The following is a 19,685-nucleotide window of genomic DNA, read 5'->3' as shown; positions in this document are numbered from 1 at the left end:
TGTGGCCCCGGTGTCCGAGCCTGGGGCTGTGCCCGCGGTCGCGGAGCGGCGCGGTTCCCGGGCGGGTTTCACGGGCATGGAAAGCTGGCAGTGGGGTGATCAGGAGGTGGAAGGCTTGTCTCTTCTAAAGGAAAAAAAGCGCTGCTCTTTATCTCTTGAATAGGAAAGGGGCATTGCTTCCCCCCCGTGCGTGTGTCTCTCAGAACGGTGGTTGGAGGGATGCAAGTCCCATGGCCTTTCTGATGTAATCAGTTCAGATAACTCTGGAGACGTGTGCAGGTTTGTATGAATGACTGAGCTGAGCTGACAGAAGAGGAAAAATAGCTCCATCGCTCTGCTGTCCTTACAAGCCCCTTTGCGTTTAAAAAAGGTACAGTGGGGTTTGGTAGTTGGCTTTTTTTCCTTTACGTTTTTCATCTACTTAGAGCGCTCAGGGGCTGGGGGTGCTTAGACTAGCAAATCTGTGTGTGGAAAATCTTCTGTCCTCAGCCTTTCGTAAGCAGACACCTAAGTGTGTCATGCTATTTATATGGAGAGGCCCAGCTTCAGAACTGGGTTCTGTTTTCCTTTCCAAGCAGTCTCTGTGTGTCTTTTTCTCTCGTGATCTCTCCTGGAGTGACTTCCCTGGTCAGGCTGCTGGGGCTGTAGCTTTTTTTTTTTTTTTCATTATTTTTTTTGGTAGTCTTCCTCCAAATGTACTTCTCTCTTTCCAGGACATACCCAGAGCCCCGGGTAAAACAAACAACTCTGTAACTTTAACAACTTCCCTTGTCTTCTCTTCCTGAGTCTTTTGACACTTGTTTTTATTGAACGTACCTTAGGAGCAACCCGAGATGTTTGTAACACACCCTTCATGTTTCTGGTGGTGACCAGCTGCTGCTGTTAAACCAGCTGTGTCATTAATTCCTGCTCTGGTAATAATCTTCTTTCAGAGTAGGTGTAAACCAAGTCTGAGCTCTCATGTACTTTTTGTTCACTGCCCGTTTCCCAAGGGATCTGACTTTGCAGTGAAGTGGGACCCTTTCTGGGGCCTCTTTGTTTTCCTTGTCCTGTTTGCTGCTTCAGATCAAATCTTACCCAAAACCACATTTCGTCTCTTTTGTGTCTTTAACCCAAACCATCTGCTCTAGTTTATCTCTGTGATAAGGCTATATACATTCTGTAAAGCAGCTGGGGAGGAGACATAGGTGGGAGTTTGCAGTGGGAAGGTGTAGGGTTGGCACAAGACTCTCAGCCCTAAAACCAGAGTGGAATTTGCTGCCGATGCAAATTAGTAGCACATCAATATGGACACAAGACCGTAATCAGCTTTAGCATTGGGGAACTTAAGCATCCTGTCCTTTTTTTGGTTCATTTTCCCAAGTATTTGGGATTGTTATCTGAAATTGTTCTGCCTCAGCGTTGTGCGTGAAGTGGGGCAGCCTCCCGTGCTGTGTTTGGAGCAGGTTCAAGTCACTCAGGTGGTGAGGACGGTGTCTGGGATGTGGTTTTGGAGAGGAGGTAAGGCCAGTTGAAAATTGTTCAACCGAAGGAGCTAGGGAAATGAAATTTGTAAAGGCAAGCAGCTTGGGAACAGATGACAAAATACTGCGTGACACAATACTCCAGAAACGTGTGAAAATGAGCATGTGTCTGATACATAATCTGGTCCCTTCAGCAATGGAGGGAGGGCTGGGCATGGTCCTGGGTGGGGAGAAGTGTGTGCATACCTACCTGGTATGGGTGTATGTGTGAATTTTCATACTGTTTTTGCCCCTACAGTGGTAACCAAGCTCTCCCCAAAGCCTGCAGGACTTCAGATCCTTCTTAACAGCCAGAGGAGGTTTTAGGCAATGTTTATGAGGTACGGGAGTGAAACAGGAAGGGCAGGATGTGGCCATTTGTGGAGGTGGAAGAGGATGGGCAGCGCTTTGGGAGATGAGGAGGGAAGCGGCAGCATTACAAAAGAGGGTGTTGAGCAGTGCCTTGGCCTTGGGCAAGAGTAGGTGGAGCAAGACAGGAAGAGCTGGCCCAGGGTGTCCACAGCAGCAGTGGTGGCTGACGCTTGGGGACTGTGGAAGGGGCAGGTTTGAAGAAGCAGTGTCAGCACTTAAGCTGAGCAGTAGATTTCCCCTGGTCTTTTATAGACCACAGCTGAATTGCAGTGAATGTAACTGGCATTGCTTAAAACGGTGGCTGCAGGAAAGCCAGCTAGGAAGCATTTGGCTATACATAATCTGGTCCCTTCAGCAATGGAGGGAGGGCTGGGCATGGTCCTGGGTGGGGAGAAGTGTGTGCATACCTACCTGGTATGGGTGTATGTGTGAATTTTCATACTGTTTTTGCCCCTACAGTGGTAACCAAGCTCTCCCCAAAGCCTGCAGGACTTCAGATCCTTCTTAACAGCCAGAGGAGGTTTTAGGCAATGTTTATGAGGTACGGGAGTGAAACAGGAAGGGCAGGATGTGGCCATTTGTGGAGGTGGAAGAGGATGGGCAGCGCTTTGGGAGATGAGGAGGGAAGCGGCAGCATTACAAAAGAGGGTGTTGAGCAGTGCCTTGGCCTTGGGCAAGAGTAGGTGGAGCAAGACAGGAAGAGCTGGCCCAGGGTGTCCACAGCAGCAGTGGTGGCTGACGCTTGGGGACTGTGGAAGGGGCAGGTTTGAAGAAGCAGTGTCAGCACTTAAGCTGAGCAGTAGATTTCCCCTGGTCTTTTATAGACCACAGCTGAATTGCAGTGAATGTAACTGGCATTGCTTAAAACGGTGGCTGCAGGAAAGCCAGCTAGGAAGCATTTGGCTGTAACAAGCTGCCCCAAGCTCCCTGGCCTGACCTTTAACCACCATCACATCAGTCTGTCTTTGCTTATCAACTTTATATTCCTGCAGTGATTATTAGTATCACTCCAGCCAGTACAGGCTGCTCTGCCTTCCTGCATTGCTTGAGCCTGGAAACATCACATGTCCCATAAACACTGTCTCTGCTTGCTGACCATTAGACTTTGCAAAGACTAGTTTATATGGTAGCCTGTCTGATTGTGGAGAGGGAAATTGATTATTGTAGTGCCCTGGCAATCACAGATGCCCAGGATAGCCTGGCTTGCTGCAGCACTCCTATGCTGGTCCAGAACTTGCAAGCTGAGTGCATGGTTTTATGCTGTGTTAGTACTGCAGTTAAAAGATCAGAGATCGCTATGTGTTCTTCAGTCCAGAGCCAGAGAACAGTGTTCTCTCTTGCTGCCACCTTCAATACCTGTCAGTGCTTTAAAATCCATGTGGGAATGACTGTCCTTCATTCCTATCAACATCAGGGTCTAATTTGTTCATGAAGCATGAGGGCCTCCCATGTCCAGGGCTCTGAGCTCTGTCCAGAATTGCAAATGAGCTCCTGCAAATCAAACCTGGCAGTTGCATCAAGATCTCCTGCCTGGCAGCGGAGCAGGGAAAACAAAACAAAACCCCAGCTTAACTGGCCAAGCACAAAATTGAAACCCTGCCCTGACAGCAGGCAGACAGACCTGTTTGGTATGAGTGTCTGGTTAGCCTGACCATTGGAGCAATCAGCTCTGCCAACCTCAGAGCCAGGCACAATGCACAGAGAGGGAGTGGGAGGATCTGAATATGCTTTCTGGAGTCAGCGACTGCAGTGGTTATTCTGGCTTTAATTTGACGTAGACCACATCTCATCTTCTGAACTCTCCCTGGGAAGTGGCATGTGGTTCTGCTCCTCTGTATTTGAAGTACCAAAAGCCTTTTCCCTTCACATCATATTAGCAAGTTGGCTTGCTTGAAAAAGACTTTAATCCTGTCCAGATAGAGCTGGGGTTGATACTGCGATCAAGTAGATTATTTCCATTCTGCAGTCTTTTTGAGTATAATTTGGGACATGGGACTGCAAACTTACTTGCCTCCTCTGCAGCCCTGCATTCATTTTGCAAAGCGACTGTGATTGATCTGGTAGAATGGGGTTTATTCACTGGTGGAGCTAGAGGGCAGGCAGGGTGGACAAAACCCCACAGCAGCCTCTGAAATGAATCATGGGCTCTGAAAAGATCCACTGGGGTTAAGACATAGCGATGAAAAGCTATTGTCTGGAGCCTGAACTGCCCCTAAAAGCGTTATTTATCCCAGTTTGGATAGTGGCTGTAGGAGGGTGTGGTATTCCCAGGAACTGCACAGCCAGTGTGCTTGGTGGTGAATGTGAGCTTTATTTGATTGCCTCACAGGTAGCTCAAGAAGCTTTATGGAGTATCTCAATTGCAAAGTAGCAAGTCCAATACCTGATTTGCAAATAAAGCTGCGTGTATTGCAGGCAAAGTGGGTTTCCTATGGGCATTTTTATTTTGGTTGGAACACGGTCACCTTTGGCTCAGCTTAGTTCATGTCTTACAGATTTGAGGCACTGCTGCCCCTTTCACCAGTGCTTTTGCAAGACAGAACAAGAACCTCACTAATTGGTAAGCTTGGCAATACTGCTTTTGTTTTCTATGGTAGATGGCATTCAGTAGATTCTTGTGGTGGCTTTGGGCTCAATGGAGCACAGGTTTAAAAGGAGGAATAGTAGGTGCTGGGGAGAATGGGATATGAAGCTGTGATAGACAGACCAAGTTTCTGAGTTCAGCTTTGCTTTAGTAAGCACGTTCAGATACATGCCCAGACCTTCTCCAGACAATCTGATCTCCTGGAGCCTACAGAATTGGGCTTGGAAAACCTCCCAGTTTCTGTCTAAGCCAACAGAAGGAGCCTTTCACATGGTCTCTCTATTTTCTGTCTCAGATATACAGGCTAGACTAGAAAGTGAGAAAATGAGAATAAATGATAAGGAAACCTTCCAGTCTAAGAGGCTGGGGCAGGATCAGAAATTCTGCACTGGAGGGATGGAGTGAACTGTCTTTCCTTGGCTTGCTTATTTGCAAGCATGATGAAAAATTAGAGTTTGTCAGGAAGGCCAAATCTAGCTGTTACAGAGATACCCTCTGATTCATGGCAGAATTACGTTGCCTGAATTCCAGTGTGCAAAATCACAGTTGCATCTTTGCTACATTAGTCATCCTGAAGAAAACAAGCACAAATTTTGGCTGACAAGGCAAACCACTAAATTCACCGGAGTTGCTGGAGATGAACACAATTTGTTAGAGAGCAAAGTCTGCATCCAGGCACGCAGGCATGTGGACAGAGCAGAGAGCATGCCTGGGAGATGATGTGGTGAAGGTCCTTTGCTGCTCACCTGGCAGCAGCCCAGGCTCCACGCTCAATGAGTGCAGTGCTGCACAAAGTGCCAGGTGCTATTTTAATTCCTTTCATCTCAAGCACTCTTTACAGAAGGGCATCGTTAATATCGAGCATTTCAAGCAGCTTGAAGCTGTGTACCTAATAATTCACTGTATTATGCAAGGACACAAAAATAATCTGAAAATATGTTTACATTTGTTTCTTCCCTTTCCTTGTTTTCTGCCTCCCTCCCCCACCATCTTTTCCTGTTTTCCGTTGTTTTTTTTTCCACTTTTGGAGCCGGAGCTGTCTCTGTGAGTACGTGAATGCCTGCATGTAATAGATCCCCCTTCTCAAACCTTTTGACGTTGGGAAATTGCATCTCAACTGCAGCTGTGTCTGGGTTCTGTATTTGACAGTGTGTTGCCACGCTGCTCTTTCTCCTGAGAAGCTTTGCAAGGAGCTCTTCCCTGTGAAGACAACACAGTAGGTGACTTCAGGTTTCTAGTTTGCTGCTCTGTACAGTAAAAAGGGGGAAACTGGTTCTTAACCAGCATTTTTGTCTTGGGATGCAGTTAAAAAGGGGGAAACTGGTTCTTAACCAGCATTTTTGTCTTGGGATGCAGTTAAAAAGGGGGAAACTGGTTCTTAACCAGCATTTTTGTCTTGGGATGCAGTTAAAAAGGGGGAAACTGGTTCTTAACCAGCATTTTTGTCTTGGGATGCAGTTAAAAAGGGGGAAACTGGTTCTTAACCAGCATTTTTGTCTTGGGATGCAGTTAAAAAGGGGGAAACTGGTTCTTAACCAGCATTTTTGTCTTGGGATGCAGTTAAAAAGGGGGAAACTGGTTCTTAACCAGCATTTTTGTCTTGGGATGCAGTTAAAAAGGGGGAAACTGGTTCTTAACCAGCATTTTTGTCTTGGGATGCAGTTAAAAAGGGGGAAACTGGTTCTTAACCAGCATTTTTGTCTTGGGATGCAGTTAAAAAGGGGGAAACTGGTTCTTAACCAGCATTTTTGTCTTGGGATGCAGTTAAAAAGGGGGAAACTGGTTCTTAACCAGCATTTTTGTCTTGGGATGCAGTTAAAAAGGGGGAAACTGGTTCTTAACCAGCATTTTTGTCTTGGGATGCAGTTAAAAAGGGGGAAACTGGTTCTTAACCAGCATTTTTGTCTTGGGATGCAGTTAAAAAGGGGGAAACTGGTTCTTAACCAGCATTTTTGTCTTGGGATGCAGTTAAAAAGGGGGAAACTGGTTCTTAACCAGCATTTTTGTCTTGGGATGCAGTTAAAAAGGGGGAAACTGGTTCTTAACCAGCATTTTTGTCTTGGGATGCAGTTAAAAAGGGGGAAACTGGTTCTTAACCAGCATTTTTGTCTTGGGATGCAGTTAAAAAGGGGGAAACTGGTTCTTAACCAGCATTTTTGTCTTGGGATGCAGTTAAAAAGGGGGAAACTGGTTCTTAACCAGCATTTTTGTCTTGGGATGCAGTTAAAAAGGGGGAAACTGGTTCTTAACCAGCATTTTTGTCTTGGGATGCAGTTAAAAAGGGGGAAACTGGTTCTTAACCAGCATTTTTGTCTTGGGATGCAGTTAAAAAGGGGGAAACTGGTTCTTAACCAGCATTTTTGTCTTGGGATGCAGTTAAAAAGGGGGAAACTGGTTCTTAACCAGCATTTTTGTCTTGGGATGCAGTTAAAAAGGGGGAAACTGGTTCTTAACCAGCATTTTTGTCTTGGGATGCAGTTAAAAAGGGGGAAACTGGTTCTTAACCAGCATTTTTGTCTTGGGATGCAGTTAAAAAGGGGGAAACTGGTTCTTAACCAGCATTTTTGTCTTGGGATGCAGTTAAAAAGGGGGAAACTGGTTCTTAACCAGCATTTTTGTCCAGTAAAAAGGGGGAAACTGGTTCTTAACCAGTATTTTTGTCTTGGGATGCAGTTAAAAAGGGGGAAACTGGTTCTAAACCAGTATTTTTGTTTTGGGATGCAGTAAAAAGGGGAAAACTGGTTCTAAACTTGTATTTTTGTCTTTGGATGGCATTGCTGGCCTAAGTACCACTGGTGTAGTCCCTGAAGGCTTTGGAAAAGTACAGATATTTGGGATGAGAAAGCAGGCACATTACTAATGGTATAGAATTTATCCCAGTGCTTCCAAGGAGAAACTGAACTTTGGCTGAATTTGAGATGGTATTTCATCCCAAAGATTTGATACTGTGAAATGGGAGAGAAAAAAAATTACTCTTATGCCTGTCTCCCTGCAAAAGTAGACATCTCTGGCTGCTTGAGGTGGGTCTACTCTGGTTTGGAAGGAGTGACTATAGGTGGAGTGCAGTCCTTACATGGAGGGCCTGTATGGCTGACTGCTTGGGAATCAATGTTTGCTGCAGTATAAGCAGCTTCTTCAAGGTCTTCTCTGCTCAGCCAGTGAGGAAGCTTACTGCTTCTTTATTTACTTATTTATAGCCTTAAATGGTTCGTGATTGAATGGGACAAAAAGAAATGTGTTCTGCTTGCTGCTTCTCTGAAAGTCTGATTGGCAAATAGAAAGTGCCAGCTTTGGTTCATGGGATTTGGGCTCTTTGTTGGTGTTTAGCCAACCTTCACAGTCTTGGGAGAACACTTATAAACCCTGTAGTTTTGCACTTCTAAGCAGAAATGATTCTTGATCCCCTGAAGTCCCACTGGGGAACATCTTATTCACTCCCAAATATTGTCCTCTTGAAAGGAAGCAGCATTTCAGCTCATTATTCCCTGTAGATAGCGAATGAAATGGGAGATTTATGGACAGCCTGCTGCTTTATGATGGAGGGGGAACCCCAAGCCTCGCTCAATATAGTCCGTGTATCAATAGTCATTTTGAGCTGTTCTCTCCTATGTGCTTCTTTTGTGACTGGGGACCAGGGCCTGATAAAGCTTCAAAGTGTCTGATTTCTAAGTCCTGCTTGGATTTTTCAAGAGGTAACAGAGTGTCTCCTGGGGGTCTCCTAAATGACCCATACGGGCAAGACTCTGACATGGCGACCCACCAGCCTGGGAGGTCAGCCTTCTGCTGAGGCACAGTTTGTATGAAGCAAGAGGCACTTGGACAGGAGAACTGTGGCTGTTGTTCGGGTGGGGAGATTTTTCAGCTTGGTGGTTTGTTTTTGCCCCTTGTTCTCTTTGCCAGCTTTGTCCTGTCCACAGAGGCTGCTGGGTTGTTTTCCTCATGTGCTGATATTTGAGGGATCTTTTCTCCCTCAGCCAAACTCCTTCTGGGTTGCTGTCTGCCCTGTGTGGGTGAGTGAAAGGATTTCCAAAGCACCATTATCTTGCTCTGCTGGAAAAATCCTGTCTTTCCTATATCTGCTGTACAAAGGCTGCAGACAGCCAGGGGAATATTGTAGCCAGCAGACAGTGTTGGATAGCTGTCAAAAAGCTCATGCCCCTCTGCTCTCATCCATATGGAAGAAGGGTTATCATCTGCCTCTGCATGCACAAAGATCCTTCTTAAAGGATATAGAGTAGATACTTATTTTTTTCAATAACTGCCTTTTGAAGGAAGGAAAAATGAAAGCAGTGTGGAGAAATCCAAGACCCCGTTTGTTCAGGTCATGGCTTCTGCTGTTGGTGTTGACACGTCTGTTCCAGTGATAGCTTCCTGCGTGATGGAAGATGCAGCTGGGAGCTCTGATAACCCCCTGAGCTCTCTCAGAGCAGGTGGGAGCTTGGCAGAAGCCACTGACAGGTTTCTTTGTGTAAAATACTCCTTATTCTGTTTTTTCTCTTTAGCTCAGTAGCTGGGTAAGTGAAGCAAGGAATGGGGCAAGGGCCAAATTCTGCTCTGCATGCATCTGCTGCTGAGAAGTGCCTGTAAGAGCATATCATGTGTCCAGCCTGTTCATCACTTCACTTAAACTTTGCTTAACTTGAAGCATATGCTTTTACACATCATGAAAATTGTAAAAGATCCTGTTAGTTACAGGCTTTTGAGGTTTATAAGGCAGCTAAATCTTGGACGAAACCCATCAGATGAAATAGCTGCTGCCTGCAGTTTCTGTTCATCTCATTCGGGTGGGATGATGCCAAGTTCTCTGGTAGCCTGAGAGATACAATGGGGTGTGTTTGTGAGGGGAAGAATTAGTACCTGCCACTTTTCTCCTTGTGCCCAGCTATGCTAGGATTCAAGAAACCCTCAAAACAAGCTGTTTGGAGGTTGTTGAAAACCACAAGCAAGCCTTGCTGGTGAGATGGCTGCACACTAGAGTTGAGAAGCTGCTTTAGTTTCAATTTAACAGTCTGTCTAGCCCTGCTGATCTGTGACTAGTGACCTCCAATGTCATAACCTGGCTCCAGGAGAGACCAAGTAAAGGGGTTGTGGCCTCTCTAGCTTTCAGGCTTGCAGCTGTACAAGGTATTATGAACAACAGTGCTAATAGGGACTGGAACTCGCCAATTCATTCCCTAGATGCTGTTCAATACCTGTTGCGTAGAAATATTATTTGGTTACCCAGTGCCCTGGGCAAGATGTTTGATGTTAGAAGCCTGAGATTTTATATTTATTTATATATATATGAGAATGTGTGTGTATACATGTATTTGTCTGTATATAGATACAAAGTGGCTCTGCTGCAGCTTTTATATAGACATTTTTTCATTTCTAAATGACCTTCACCTTCCATTCTCAGTAGTGGCTTTTCTAATCTTAGTATTAGAAAAAATGATTCTGCCTTCCTGCAATTTTTTTTTTATTGTTTCCATTGCGGTCCTATATAAATTGCTTAATTTCTTGTGCATAAGCAAATCAAAGGTTAATATTGAACAGCTGACCTGAACTGCAAGCAAACAAAGCAGCAGCAATGAGAAGGTGGTTTCTGAGGTTGTGGGAATAGAAACCTAAATCAATAGCTTTTAGCAGGCTCATAAATGTTTCATTTGTATTCCTTGCTTCGGTCTTATAAGAGCTTTGACACGCAAATCTGTATCACCTCTTAAATTGGTGTTGACCCTGTGCTGGGTGTAGACATTGGAAACCATTTCCCTCAGATGCACTTCAAAGTGCAGCTCCGTAATGGTATTTTCCTTCCTATTTTGGAGCCTTGATTCCTCGCAGCCTCTGATCATGAGCAAAATGAGCTTGGCAGCCTCAAGCCTGGGCTGCAGGGATTTTGGTGAGGAGCATGCCCGTGTCCAATCCCAACACCCACGGCAATGCTGCTGCCTGCCTTGGAGGCCAGGTAGGATTTGTGGCTGCTTGGGCAAGCTATCTTTTCTGCATGGAGAAGCCCTGAAGGACCTTTTGCCTGGACTGCAACACAGCCCTGAGGAATGAGTTAGACCTTGGGAGCACGAGCATCAATAATTCACGGCAGGAGGTGAGGCAGGAGGGACGTGCCCACAATTGCTTGTTCAATTTGGACTCTTTTGCAGGTGCTGGAGAAGCGGGAGGTAGGAAGCTTGTGAGCAGAGCCTGAGTCAGGCAGCTTATCTGGCCATCTGCCTCTGCTTGAGGTCATCCACCCGTGGAGCGTGGGAGGGCTGTGCAGCTCCAGGTCTCTGCCGGGTCAGGGCTGCGACCCACTGGCAGCCTGGGAATGCTGCGTCTGCTCTCTTGGCATTCTGTGGTTTCCCCCAGGACCCTGCGTGCTGGGCTGGGGTGTACAGGGATGAACTCAGCTTTGCTGGGGAAGACAGGACTGATCGGTAGACTTTGTGCTTGCAGCGGAGAAAGACTCTTGAGAAAGACCTCAGGCTGTGAAAAACAAGGTAAAATACCAATCAAACAACACACACAAAAAAAAGAACCCAACAAGAAACATTCCTTAACTGTATCTGTGTTTCTAAACAATTTGGTGGCTGGAGCAGGATGCCATGGGATTTCAGCCCTGATGTCTCCAGCCTGCAAAGCAAAACTGCAGTATTTTTTGGAAGATGAGGTAGAAAGGAGGTAGAAAAATGCTGGGTGGTAGAGATGATGTAGCAGAGGCAGACAGTGTTTCTCAGGCAACCCTTTTTTTCTGTGAATTAGGCCTACTCTCCCTACCTTGTAGGTGTTCCTTACAACTGCTTGGTGCTGGCAGGGAAGCTGAGCTGGAGGCAGCAGACCCTGATGCTCTGTGCATCCAAACTGGGTCCTTCCTGCTAATTTTTGAAACCTCAGGACAATCATGCTCCTGACTTCAGTGCTGACTTTCTGCTGTAAGAGAGGAGGACTGCATGCAGATCTGCCTGTCTACTTTAGTTGCATGGGGGACCAAACAGAGCTGGGTAAATATTTTGGAGAAAACAACGTGGATTTCATCATCTAAGTAGTATTAATGTGATTGGTCTAAAGGGTTTTTCTTCTACAGGCAAGGGTAGGTATCGGGTAGTGCTTAAATAAAATAGTAGCTACTTGTGTTTGCTTCTGCCTGTCTGTTAAAAAGCGTAATTCAGCTGTCTCTTGTCTTATTCTGTGATGTGAGTCTGTCCTGCAAAACATTTAAGTCACATGAAGTGTCTTTTGACTTTTATCAACAAGAACTACAATGACAGGGTTTGGTACAATTTGTTCAAAACTTTGGCTTGTTCTGGTAGCTAAATATTCCATAAATAAAACCTGTAGCAATTGCCTTTCTTAAATCTGCAGTTATCTTCCTAAAAATCAGAAGCCAAAGTTGATTTCTGCAAAACCAAGAACAGACCAGTGCCCTTTATCCTGGATACACTGCTCTCTTAATGCTGTTTTCTAAGGAAAAATAACTCTTCTGTGGTTTGCCAATACCCTCTAGGGGCTGTTGAAACAATTTAATGTCAAGTTTGGGTTTTGATTGCTTCACTTTGTTGCTCCATTGCAGAAACCAAAGTGCAGAATTCCTCCCTTCACCCTGCTCTGCCTTCCCACTCTGCTCAGCCTGAGTTCAGTTTTTGGAGGGTGTGAGGGTGCTGGAGGCACAGGCTCTGCAAGCCAGGCTGCAGGAGCACCCGCAGAGCAGGAACACCGGTGTGTCACCTGGTGCTTCAGGTTTGAAATCCACTACTGACAGTGCACCAGGAATGCATTTTTCTCCATGCCTTACATCAGTAAAAACAAGAGAATGATGGTTTTTTTCTCTTTGTTCCTCTGCAGGCAAGAGCTCTGTCACCATGTCAGTCAGTGTCCACGAAAACCGTAAATCCCGGACTAGCACCGGCTCCATGAACATCTTGCTGTTTCACAAAGCTTCCCACCCAGACTGTGTCTTGTCCCATCTGAACACCCTGCGGAAGCACTGCATGTTCACTGATGTCACCCTTTGGGCGGGAAACCGATCGTTCCCATGTCACCGGGCAGTGCTGGCTGCCTCCAGCAGATACTTTGAAGCCATGTTTAGCAATGGCCTCCGGGAAAGCCTGGATGATGAGGTGAACTTCCATGACAGCCTCCACCCAGAGGTGCTGGAGCTACTGCTGGACTTTGCTTACTCCTCTCGGATCATCATCAATGAGGAGAATGCCGAGTCCCTGCTGGAGGCTGGAGACATGCTCCAGTTCCATGATGTCCGAGATGCGGCAGCTGAGTTCCTGGAGAAGAACCTCTACCCTTCCAACTGCCTGGGCATGATGCTGCTCTCAGATGCTCATCAGTGCCGGCGGCTCTATGAGCTTTCCTGGAGGATGTGCCTGGTCAACTTTGAGACTGTTCACAAGAGTGAGGACTTCAACAACCTTTCCAAGGACACTCTGCTGGACCTCATTTCCAGTGATGAGCTGGAAATTGAGGATGAAGAAAAGGTCTTCAAGGCTGTCATCCAGTGGGTGAAATATGATCTGGATGAGCGGAAAGCTTATCTCCCAGAACTTCTGAAGAACGTTCGTCTGGCCTTGCTTCCTTCTGAATGCCTCAAGGAAGCCTTAGCTTGTGAGGACTTGATCATGGTGGATGAAAGGAACAAGCTTGTCTTGGATGAAGCTATTCAGTGCAAGAAGAAGATCCTCCAGAATGATGGAGTGGTCACCAGTCCCTGTGCCAGGCCTCGCAAAGCTGGGCATACCTTGCTGATCCTGGGAGGACAGACCTTCATGTGTGATAAGATCTACCAAGTGGATCACAAAGCAAAGGAAATTATCCCCAAAGCAGACCTGCCGAGTCCACGGAAGGAGTTTAGTGCCTGTGCCATTGGCTGCAAAGTATATATCACTGGAGGCCGGGGCTCAGAAAACGGGGTCTCAAAAGACGTGTGGGTGTATGACACTGTCCATGAGGAATGGTCAAAGGCTGCGCCCATGTTAATTGCTCGATTTGGCCATGGCTCGGCTGAACTGGAGAACTGCCTGTATGTGGTTGGTGGACATACTGCAGTAGCTGGAGTCTTTCCTGCATCTCCTTCTGTTTCCTTGAAGCAAGTAGAGAAGTATGATCCCATATCCAACAAATGGACTATGGTGGCTCCTTTGAGAGATGGAGTGAGCAACGCTGCGGTGGTGAGCGCCAGGCTCAAGCTTTTTGTCTTTGGTGGGACCAGCATTCACCGAGACATGGTGTCCAAAGTCCAGTGCTATGATCCAGCTGAGAATCGGTGGATGATCAAGGCCGAGTGCCCACAGCCCTGGCGCTACACGGCAGCTGCGGTCCTGGGCAGCCAGATCTTCATCATGGGAGGAGACACTGAGTTCACGGCAGCATCTGCCTACCGCTTTGACTGCGAGACGGACCAGTGGACACGCATTGGGGACATGACAGCCAAGCGCATGTCGTGCCATGCTTTGGCCTCGGGGAATAAACTCTATGTGGTGGGGGGTTACTTTGGGACTCAGAGGTGCAAAACGCTGGACTGCTATGACCCTACATCAGACACATGGAACTGTATCACAACGGTGCCTTACTCGCTCATCCCCACTGCTTTTGTCAGCACCTGGAAGCACTTGCCATCATGATGAGGGTCAGGGCCTGGGGGCTTGTATCCAGGAGGTCAATGAGGTAAGGGTCTTCTCTTAAATTGAAACTTGCTGTCTTGCCTCAGGTGTATCTCCACACACCACGCTGAAGCCACAGGTTCCAGGTTCCTCATGTTTTATGAGAAGGGTGTATTTAAAGGTGGGATGCAGTGCCAGAAAAGCATAATAATATCTGCCGTGTTGTAAGTTTAGGTAGCTCCCAGGTCTTTAATTTCTGGATGGTTCCCTCAGTATCTGAAGCAAAATCTCCATGGGTGGTTGCGGGTAGTTAGATATTTTTGCTGGATATCTGGGTGATTTATTTGGAGCTAGTGAATATGCAGGCAAGTGATCCTTGGGATACTAGTGGTTCTTGCAACTCTTTTTGTGCTCTGTATTTTCATTTCAGTGGGTAGCAGAAGTGTAGAAGCCACAGTGCATTTGATGGTCCTGATATTTATTTAACATCCAGACTGTTGCTTGTTAAATCAGAACTTCTGAGACTTCTGTGTGAGACCTGAGTGGGAGGGAAGGGGTTTTGTAACCAGAAGAAGAATGTGTTTATTGGTGTTTTGGGGTGTGTGAGAGTAAGATAGTTGGTGGAAACTCTTGATGTCCTCATCACATTCTGGTGCTTCAGTTCTCACTTGGTCGTAGAAGGTGCTATTGCAAAGCCATTGGGACAGGACTGTTGGTTCCTCCCCAGTGGGATGCTTTGTTGCCATTCTGGTTACCAGCTTTGCTCCACAGAGCTCTGTATGTCTTCACCAATGTGTACCCTCATGCAACTGGGCAGACAAAGGCCAAAAACTATTCCCAGCTTGGATTGTGAAATCAAACAGGCAACACTCGGTTAGCATCAACTTCCCAGGAAGTCCATGACACCTCTGCTAGCTTAGTGCAGGTTTCATGGTGCTGACAACACACACAACCCTGCTTTAGTGATTGGACACTACCTCCCAGCTCGCTGAAGGAGCTGGGAAACCCTTTTGTAGGGGGGCAGGATTGACAAGCTTTCACTTACGGGTTTGTTTGGAAGGTGGGGACTGTAGGCAGGGAAATTCTCCCATAGACTCATCAAAATCCACTTCACTTAATACAGGGAAGAAAGAATGCTGCCCTTCTACCACCCTCACACTTCCCTACTTCCCACTTGGTGTGGTTGGTGTGCCTGGGAATTGCCCATCAGGTGAAATTACTGGCATCTCCCAGTGATCATCTCTCTTGATGCCAGCTGGGAACCAAGGAGGAGCTCCTGACACCGCTGCCAGGCATTTGCCCAGCATGACCACCCTCTTTTATCCATCCAGAACATTATGCTGGCCTTTGATTTGTGAAACACCTGGTTTTAACACGAGCTGGACCACAGTGAGGGCAGGGCAAGAATGGAAAGGGTTAAAATGAGATATCTGACAGCTTTCCCAGCACTGGAAGATAATGGCCTTTCCAAATTCTCCTCCTCAGGCGTTGCCTAGCATCTGTCACAGTGACTTAGTAATCTAATTAACTATTAAATATTGCAGCAAAGAGTTTGAGGACTCCATAATTTTCAACTCAGGTCAATGGGGCCTCCCTTTAAGAGCCATTGTAGAGCTGAAAATTAATTTTCTCTGGTAGCAGATGCATCTGAATATTAAAACTCAACACCAGCTACACTGCTGGGAATAGAAACAGGGACTATTTTGAGGTGGGAGTTGATTGTTCAGCCATGGAATAAAAAGCAGTCTCTCAAGACAGACATTATTTTCCTCTCCTGCCTTTTCCCCCTGTACAGTATTTGGGTTGTTCAGACTTAATGAACAGCTTTGTGGGGGTTATATAGATTTTCCCCCTCTGTAAACTGGAGTCTGGCACAATCATAAGAAAGCTAGGAACTGTAATAAGCCAACCTACAAATAAAACTGGTGAAAAGTCACTGTGTGAGGGTTTTATGTGCTTTTTTGGCTTTGCCTCCACTCTTCAGTTAAAAGAAGTATTTAAAATACATGAGTTCTTGCCAGACAGCATGTCTCTTTACTCCATTTTTCTAGAGATTTTTTTTAAAGAAACCTAAGTTATTGTTACGGCCTCAGCCATGGTGACAGCTCCTTAAATAAAGTACTGAGACTGATGAGTGAAGGCCAGACCTAAATGTGTAGTCCACACCACACCAGCCATGTCCCACATGCTTTACTTGGCTGACTTGCCTGCACCCGTGCCAAAACTGAGCTCAGAAACTGGGGTATCTGGCTATAGAGTCTTGCAACTACTGCCTTATCCTACAGCAGGTCTTGTTGCGGATCTTCTGCCTTTCAGCTCCCACCATGCAAGGTCACCTTTGCAACACCCATTTTGGTCCCCGTGGGATCCTTCAAGGGGCACCCAGAAGGCAGGCTGGCCAGCACGTGCCCAGGTGCTGGTGTGCCTTGGGAATGGTAATCCTATGGCAACTCCTTAGCTGTAGAAGGCTCAGGAGGGACCATCCAAGATGCCCTCAGAACAGAGCAAGCTGGGGGAGTGGGGAAAGGCCTGGGCAATCACACAGTTGGAAATAGCACTTTGTACTCATGAAAAAGGCAGCCTTCTTGCCTATAAACTGGTGAGGTTGCATTCAGTACTAGCCCTGAAATCCAAATAATACATCCTTGATAAATGTTGATCAGAAAACAGCAAGCTGCTTTTCATTTAAAGCATAAAGCTGATCAGCTGGAAATGTTTCCTCAGGGGCATGGCCTTCACCCTTCCCAGCTGGAGCCAGGGCACCTTCCGGCAGAGGTCCCAGGGCCCCTGCCAAGGATGCCATGCGACATTAATTTAGGGTTTATTGCTGGCAGTTAATTCCAGGGATCAAGTGTGATTAGCAATATGAAACGTGCAAGCCTGGTCTCCTCCCACCCATGGTGATGGAGCCACGAGGAGGCAAATTGTTACAAAAGGGAAATAAAATACTAGCATTCTGCTAATAAAGACTCTCGTGTTTATAAACACAGGTAAAGCCCAGCCAGGAGCTTAGGGGACGATGTTGGGTGGTTTGTTGCAGTCCTGGGCCATGACAGTTGATAAGGACAACTCCACACCTCCAAGGAGGTGATTTCAGGCAGTACCAGGAACAGGTTCTCCAAGCTGCCTGTCTCCAAATTCAAAGTGGCTTCTCCAACCATCTGTCCTGTGTGATGCTTCCATTTTCATTGGGCAGAGTAACAGATGAGCTTGGGCCAGAGAGGATAGTCTTCAGCTAGGAATGAGGATGGTTACTGGGGAAGAGGGAGCTGCTCACAGATTGCACATAGGGAAGATGAGATGGAGAGGGAAGTTGCTGCATCCTTCTGTGCTGGTTTCTGAGCTACAACACTCCTCTGGGGTGGAGATGTTAAGAGTTCCCATCTCAAAACAAACAGTTATGTAGCAGCTTGGAGCCATGTGTTCCCCTCCTGGTGCCTTTCAGCTCCTGCAGGACCCTCCTCATGGTCTAGGTGTTAGGAAGCTGAGACTGGTGGCCCCGCACTGCTCAGGCACTTATTCCTCAGGCTCATCTGAAAGCTCAAGAGCCCATTTTGTGGCTCTCACCTGAGCCATTTAGTGGATTTGGCTCCTGCGAAGGCTGCAAGGTGGCACTGCAAGGGGGCTGGTGCCCACTGTTGGGTGGCTCAGCAGCTGAGGCTGCAAGTTTTGTGGCTGCTCTGGTACCTAAAAGGTGAACTTTGGCCCCAGAGCTCCTGCAAGGATTTAGGCACTGTGCGAGACCCAGAACTGTATTCTGGTGCCACAGTTACACTTAAATTTTGGATCTGTTCAGTGACTTTTCCTGATTACTTAATTACAGCTTCGATAACAAGACTTTTTGCAAAGGCAGTTTTACTGCTGCCTGGTTTGGCTTTTCTTGCACATGGAGCAGCACTTGGTCAGAATTTACCTCTTAAGAAGCTGCAGGGTTTTCTTGCCACGGATTGCTCCTGGCTCCCAGCAGCCTACAAAATCCTCAGGATAATCTCCCAGCTCCTAAATGCTGCAGTTTACCTGCATGCTGCTGGGTTGGTTTGCTTGCAACCTGTACAGCCTCACTGGTATTGCCAGAACAAAGTCACAGCCAGTTCCTCTCCGTGGCTCCTAGGGAAACCATTTGCATGTGCATAATAGCAAGGCCAGATAAACAGGGACTGCAGTTTTTTTGCTGTTGCTGCTCTTTCGAAGCAGCTGGTTGTCTCTGAAGCCAGTTTATCAGGAGTGTTGGAAGGGAGTGGCTGGCCTGGGGAGGAAAGTCGATGAAAATCAGGCTTTTCCTAACCCTGGGCAGATGGAAACATGTGCAGTCTGAGCTTGGTCCCAGACTGGATTAATCAACCCCGTGGAAACATCAGTCATATGGATGGTTTTGGAGGAACGGGTGGAAAAAGAGAAAAAGGGTCTTTTTGTTTTGTCTGTTCAAGTTCTTGGGCCCTCCTCCCTGCCCTAAAAAAATATCTATATTAAAAAAAAAAAAAAAAAAAGAAGCTAGAACTCTATTTCCCTCAACTTTTCATTCCCTTGTCACGTCTACAGAAGTTTCCTGGCTGGCTCTGCCCAGCTCCCCGGTGTTCTGAGCCCTCCCCAGCTGAACACCCACTCTCTCCCCTATCCTGTGAAAGAAAGTCACAGCCAGTTCCTCTCCGTGGCTCCTAGGGAAACCATTTGCATGTGCATAATAGCAAGGCCAGATAAACAGGGACTGCAGTTTTTTTGCTGTTGCTGCTCTTTCGAAGCAGCTGGTTGTCTCTGAAGCCAGTTTATCAGGAGTGTTGGAAGGGAGTGGCTGGCCTGGGGAGGAAAGTCGATGAAAATCAGGCTTTTCCTAACCCTGGGCAGATGGAAACATGTGCAGTCTGAGCTTGGTCCCAGACTGGATTAATCAACCCCGTGGAAACATCAGTCATATGGATGGTTTTGGAGGAACGGGTGGAAAAAGAGAAAAAGGGTCTTTTTGTTTTGTCTGTTCAAGTTCTTGGGCCCTCCTCCCTGCCCTAAAAAAATATCTATATTAAAAAAAAAAAAAAAAAAAAGAAGCTAGAACTCTATTTCCCTCAACTTTTCATTCCCTTGTCACGTCTACAGAAGTTTCCTGGCTGGCTCTGCCCAGCTCCCCGGTGTTCTGAGCCCTCCCCAGCTGAACACCCACTCTCTCCCCTATCCTGTGAAAGAACACACCCCAAACTCCAGTAAACCAGCTGCTTTCCACCATCACGTGTCTGGGATTCTGGGTGGGCTGGTTACCCCAATACTGCCAATGTGCAACCGCTTTTCTGGTGCATTGTGCCAGCTGTGCCCTGCAACAGCTAAACCAAGCATCACATCTGTTAATAATGAGCTTTGTCTTTCCCTCCCCAGGTGCCAGAGTCACATCCATGTCCCTGGTCTCGCTGCTGGACTCAGCGCAGCTGCTGAGTCCCCTCCTGTCCTCCAGCACAGGACTCTGAGGAGCCTTTCTCATCCCTTCCCCGCACCAGAAGCAGGAAGCACAGCTGGCTCTGCCACCAGCCCCACAACATGGGGGCACAAAGGGCCACCCAGCCTCACCACTGGCTGCTGCACAGGGACAGTGAGGAGCTGGAAGCACTGGCTGCTGGGATGGGGCTGGGTACGGGGATATGGGGACAGCTCATGGGTGCT

General features: G+C 47.0%; 1 protein-coding gene across 1 annotated transcript; it reads left to right on the top strand.

The window, feature by feature from the left end:
* Positions 1–12,293: 12,293 nt before the first annotated feature.
* On the top strand, positions 12,294–19,467 carry KLHL25 (kelch-like family member 25). Its single transcript, XM_010001304.1, has 2 exons — positions 12,294–14,106; positions 19,404–19,467. Exon 1 carries the CDS (start codon positions 12,294–12,296, stop codon positions 14,061–14,063), a length of 1,770 nt encoding a protein of 589 aa, XP_009999606.1. The 3' UTR covers positions 14,064–14,106; positions 19,404–19,467.
* The last annotated feature ends 218 nt before the right edge of the window (positions 19,468–19,685 follow it).

This window comes from Chaetura pelagica, unplaced genomic scaffold (genome assembly GCF_000747805.2).
Source record: "Chaetura pelagica isolate M959 unplaced genomic scaffold, ChaPel_1.0 scaffold737, whole genome shotgun sequence".
In the NCBI taxonomy this organism is placed as follows: domain Eukaryota; kingdom Metazoa; phylum Chordata; class Aves; order Apodiformes; family Apodidae; genus Chaetura; species Chaetura pelagica.
This window is presented reverse-complemented; position numbering and strand designations above follow the sequence as displayed.

Coding starts and splice junctions, on each gene's coding strand:
- KLHL25 (XM_010001304.1), top strand. CDS start 12,294: ATGTCAGTCAGTGTCCACGAAAACCGTAAATCCCGGACTAGCACCGGC.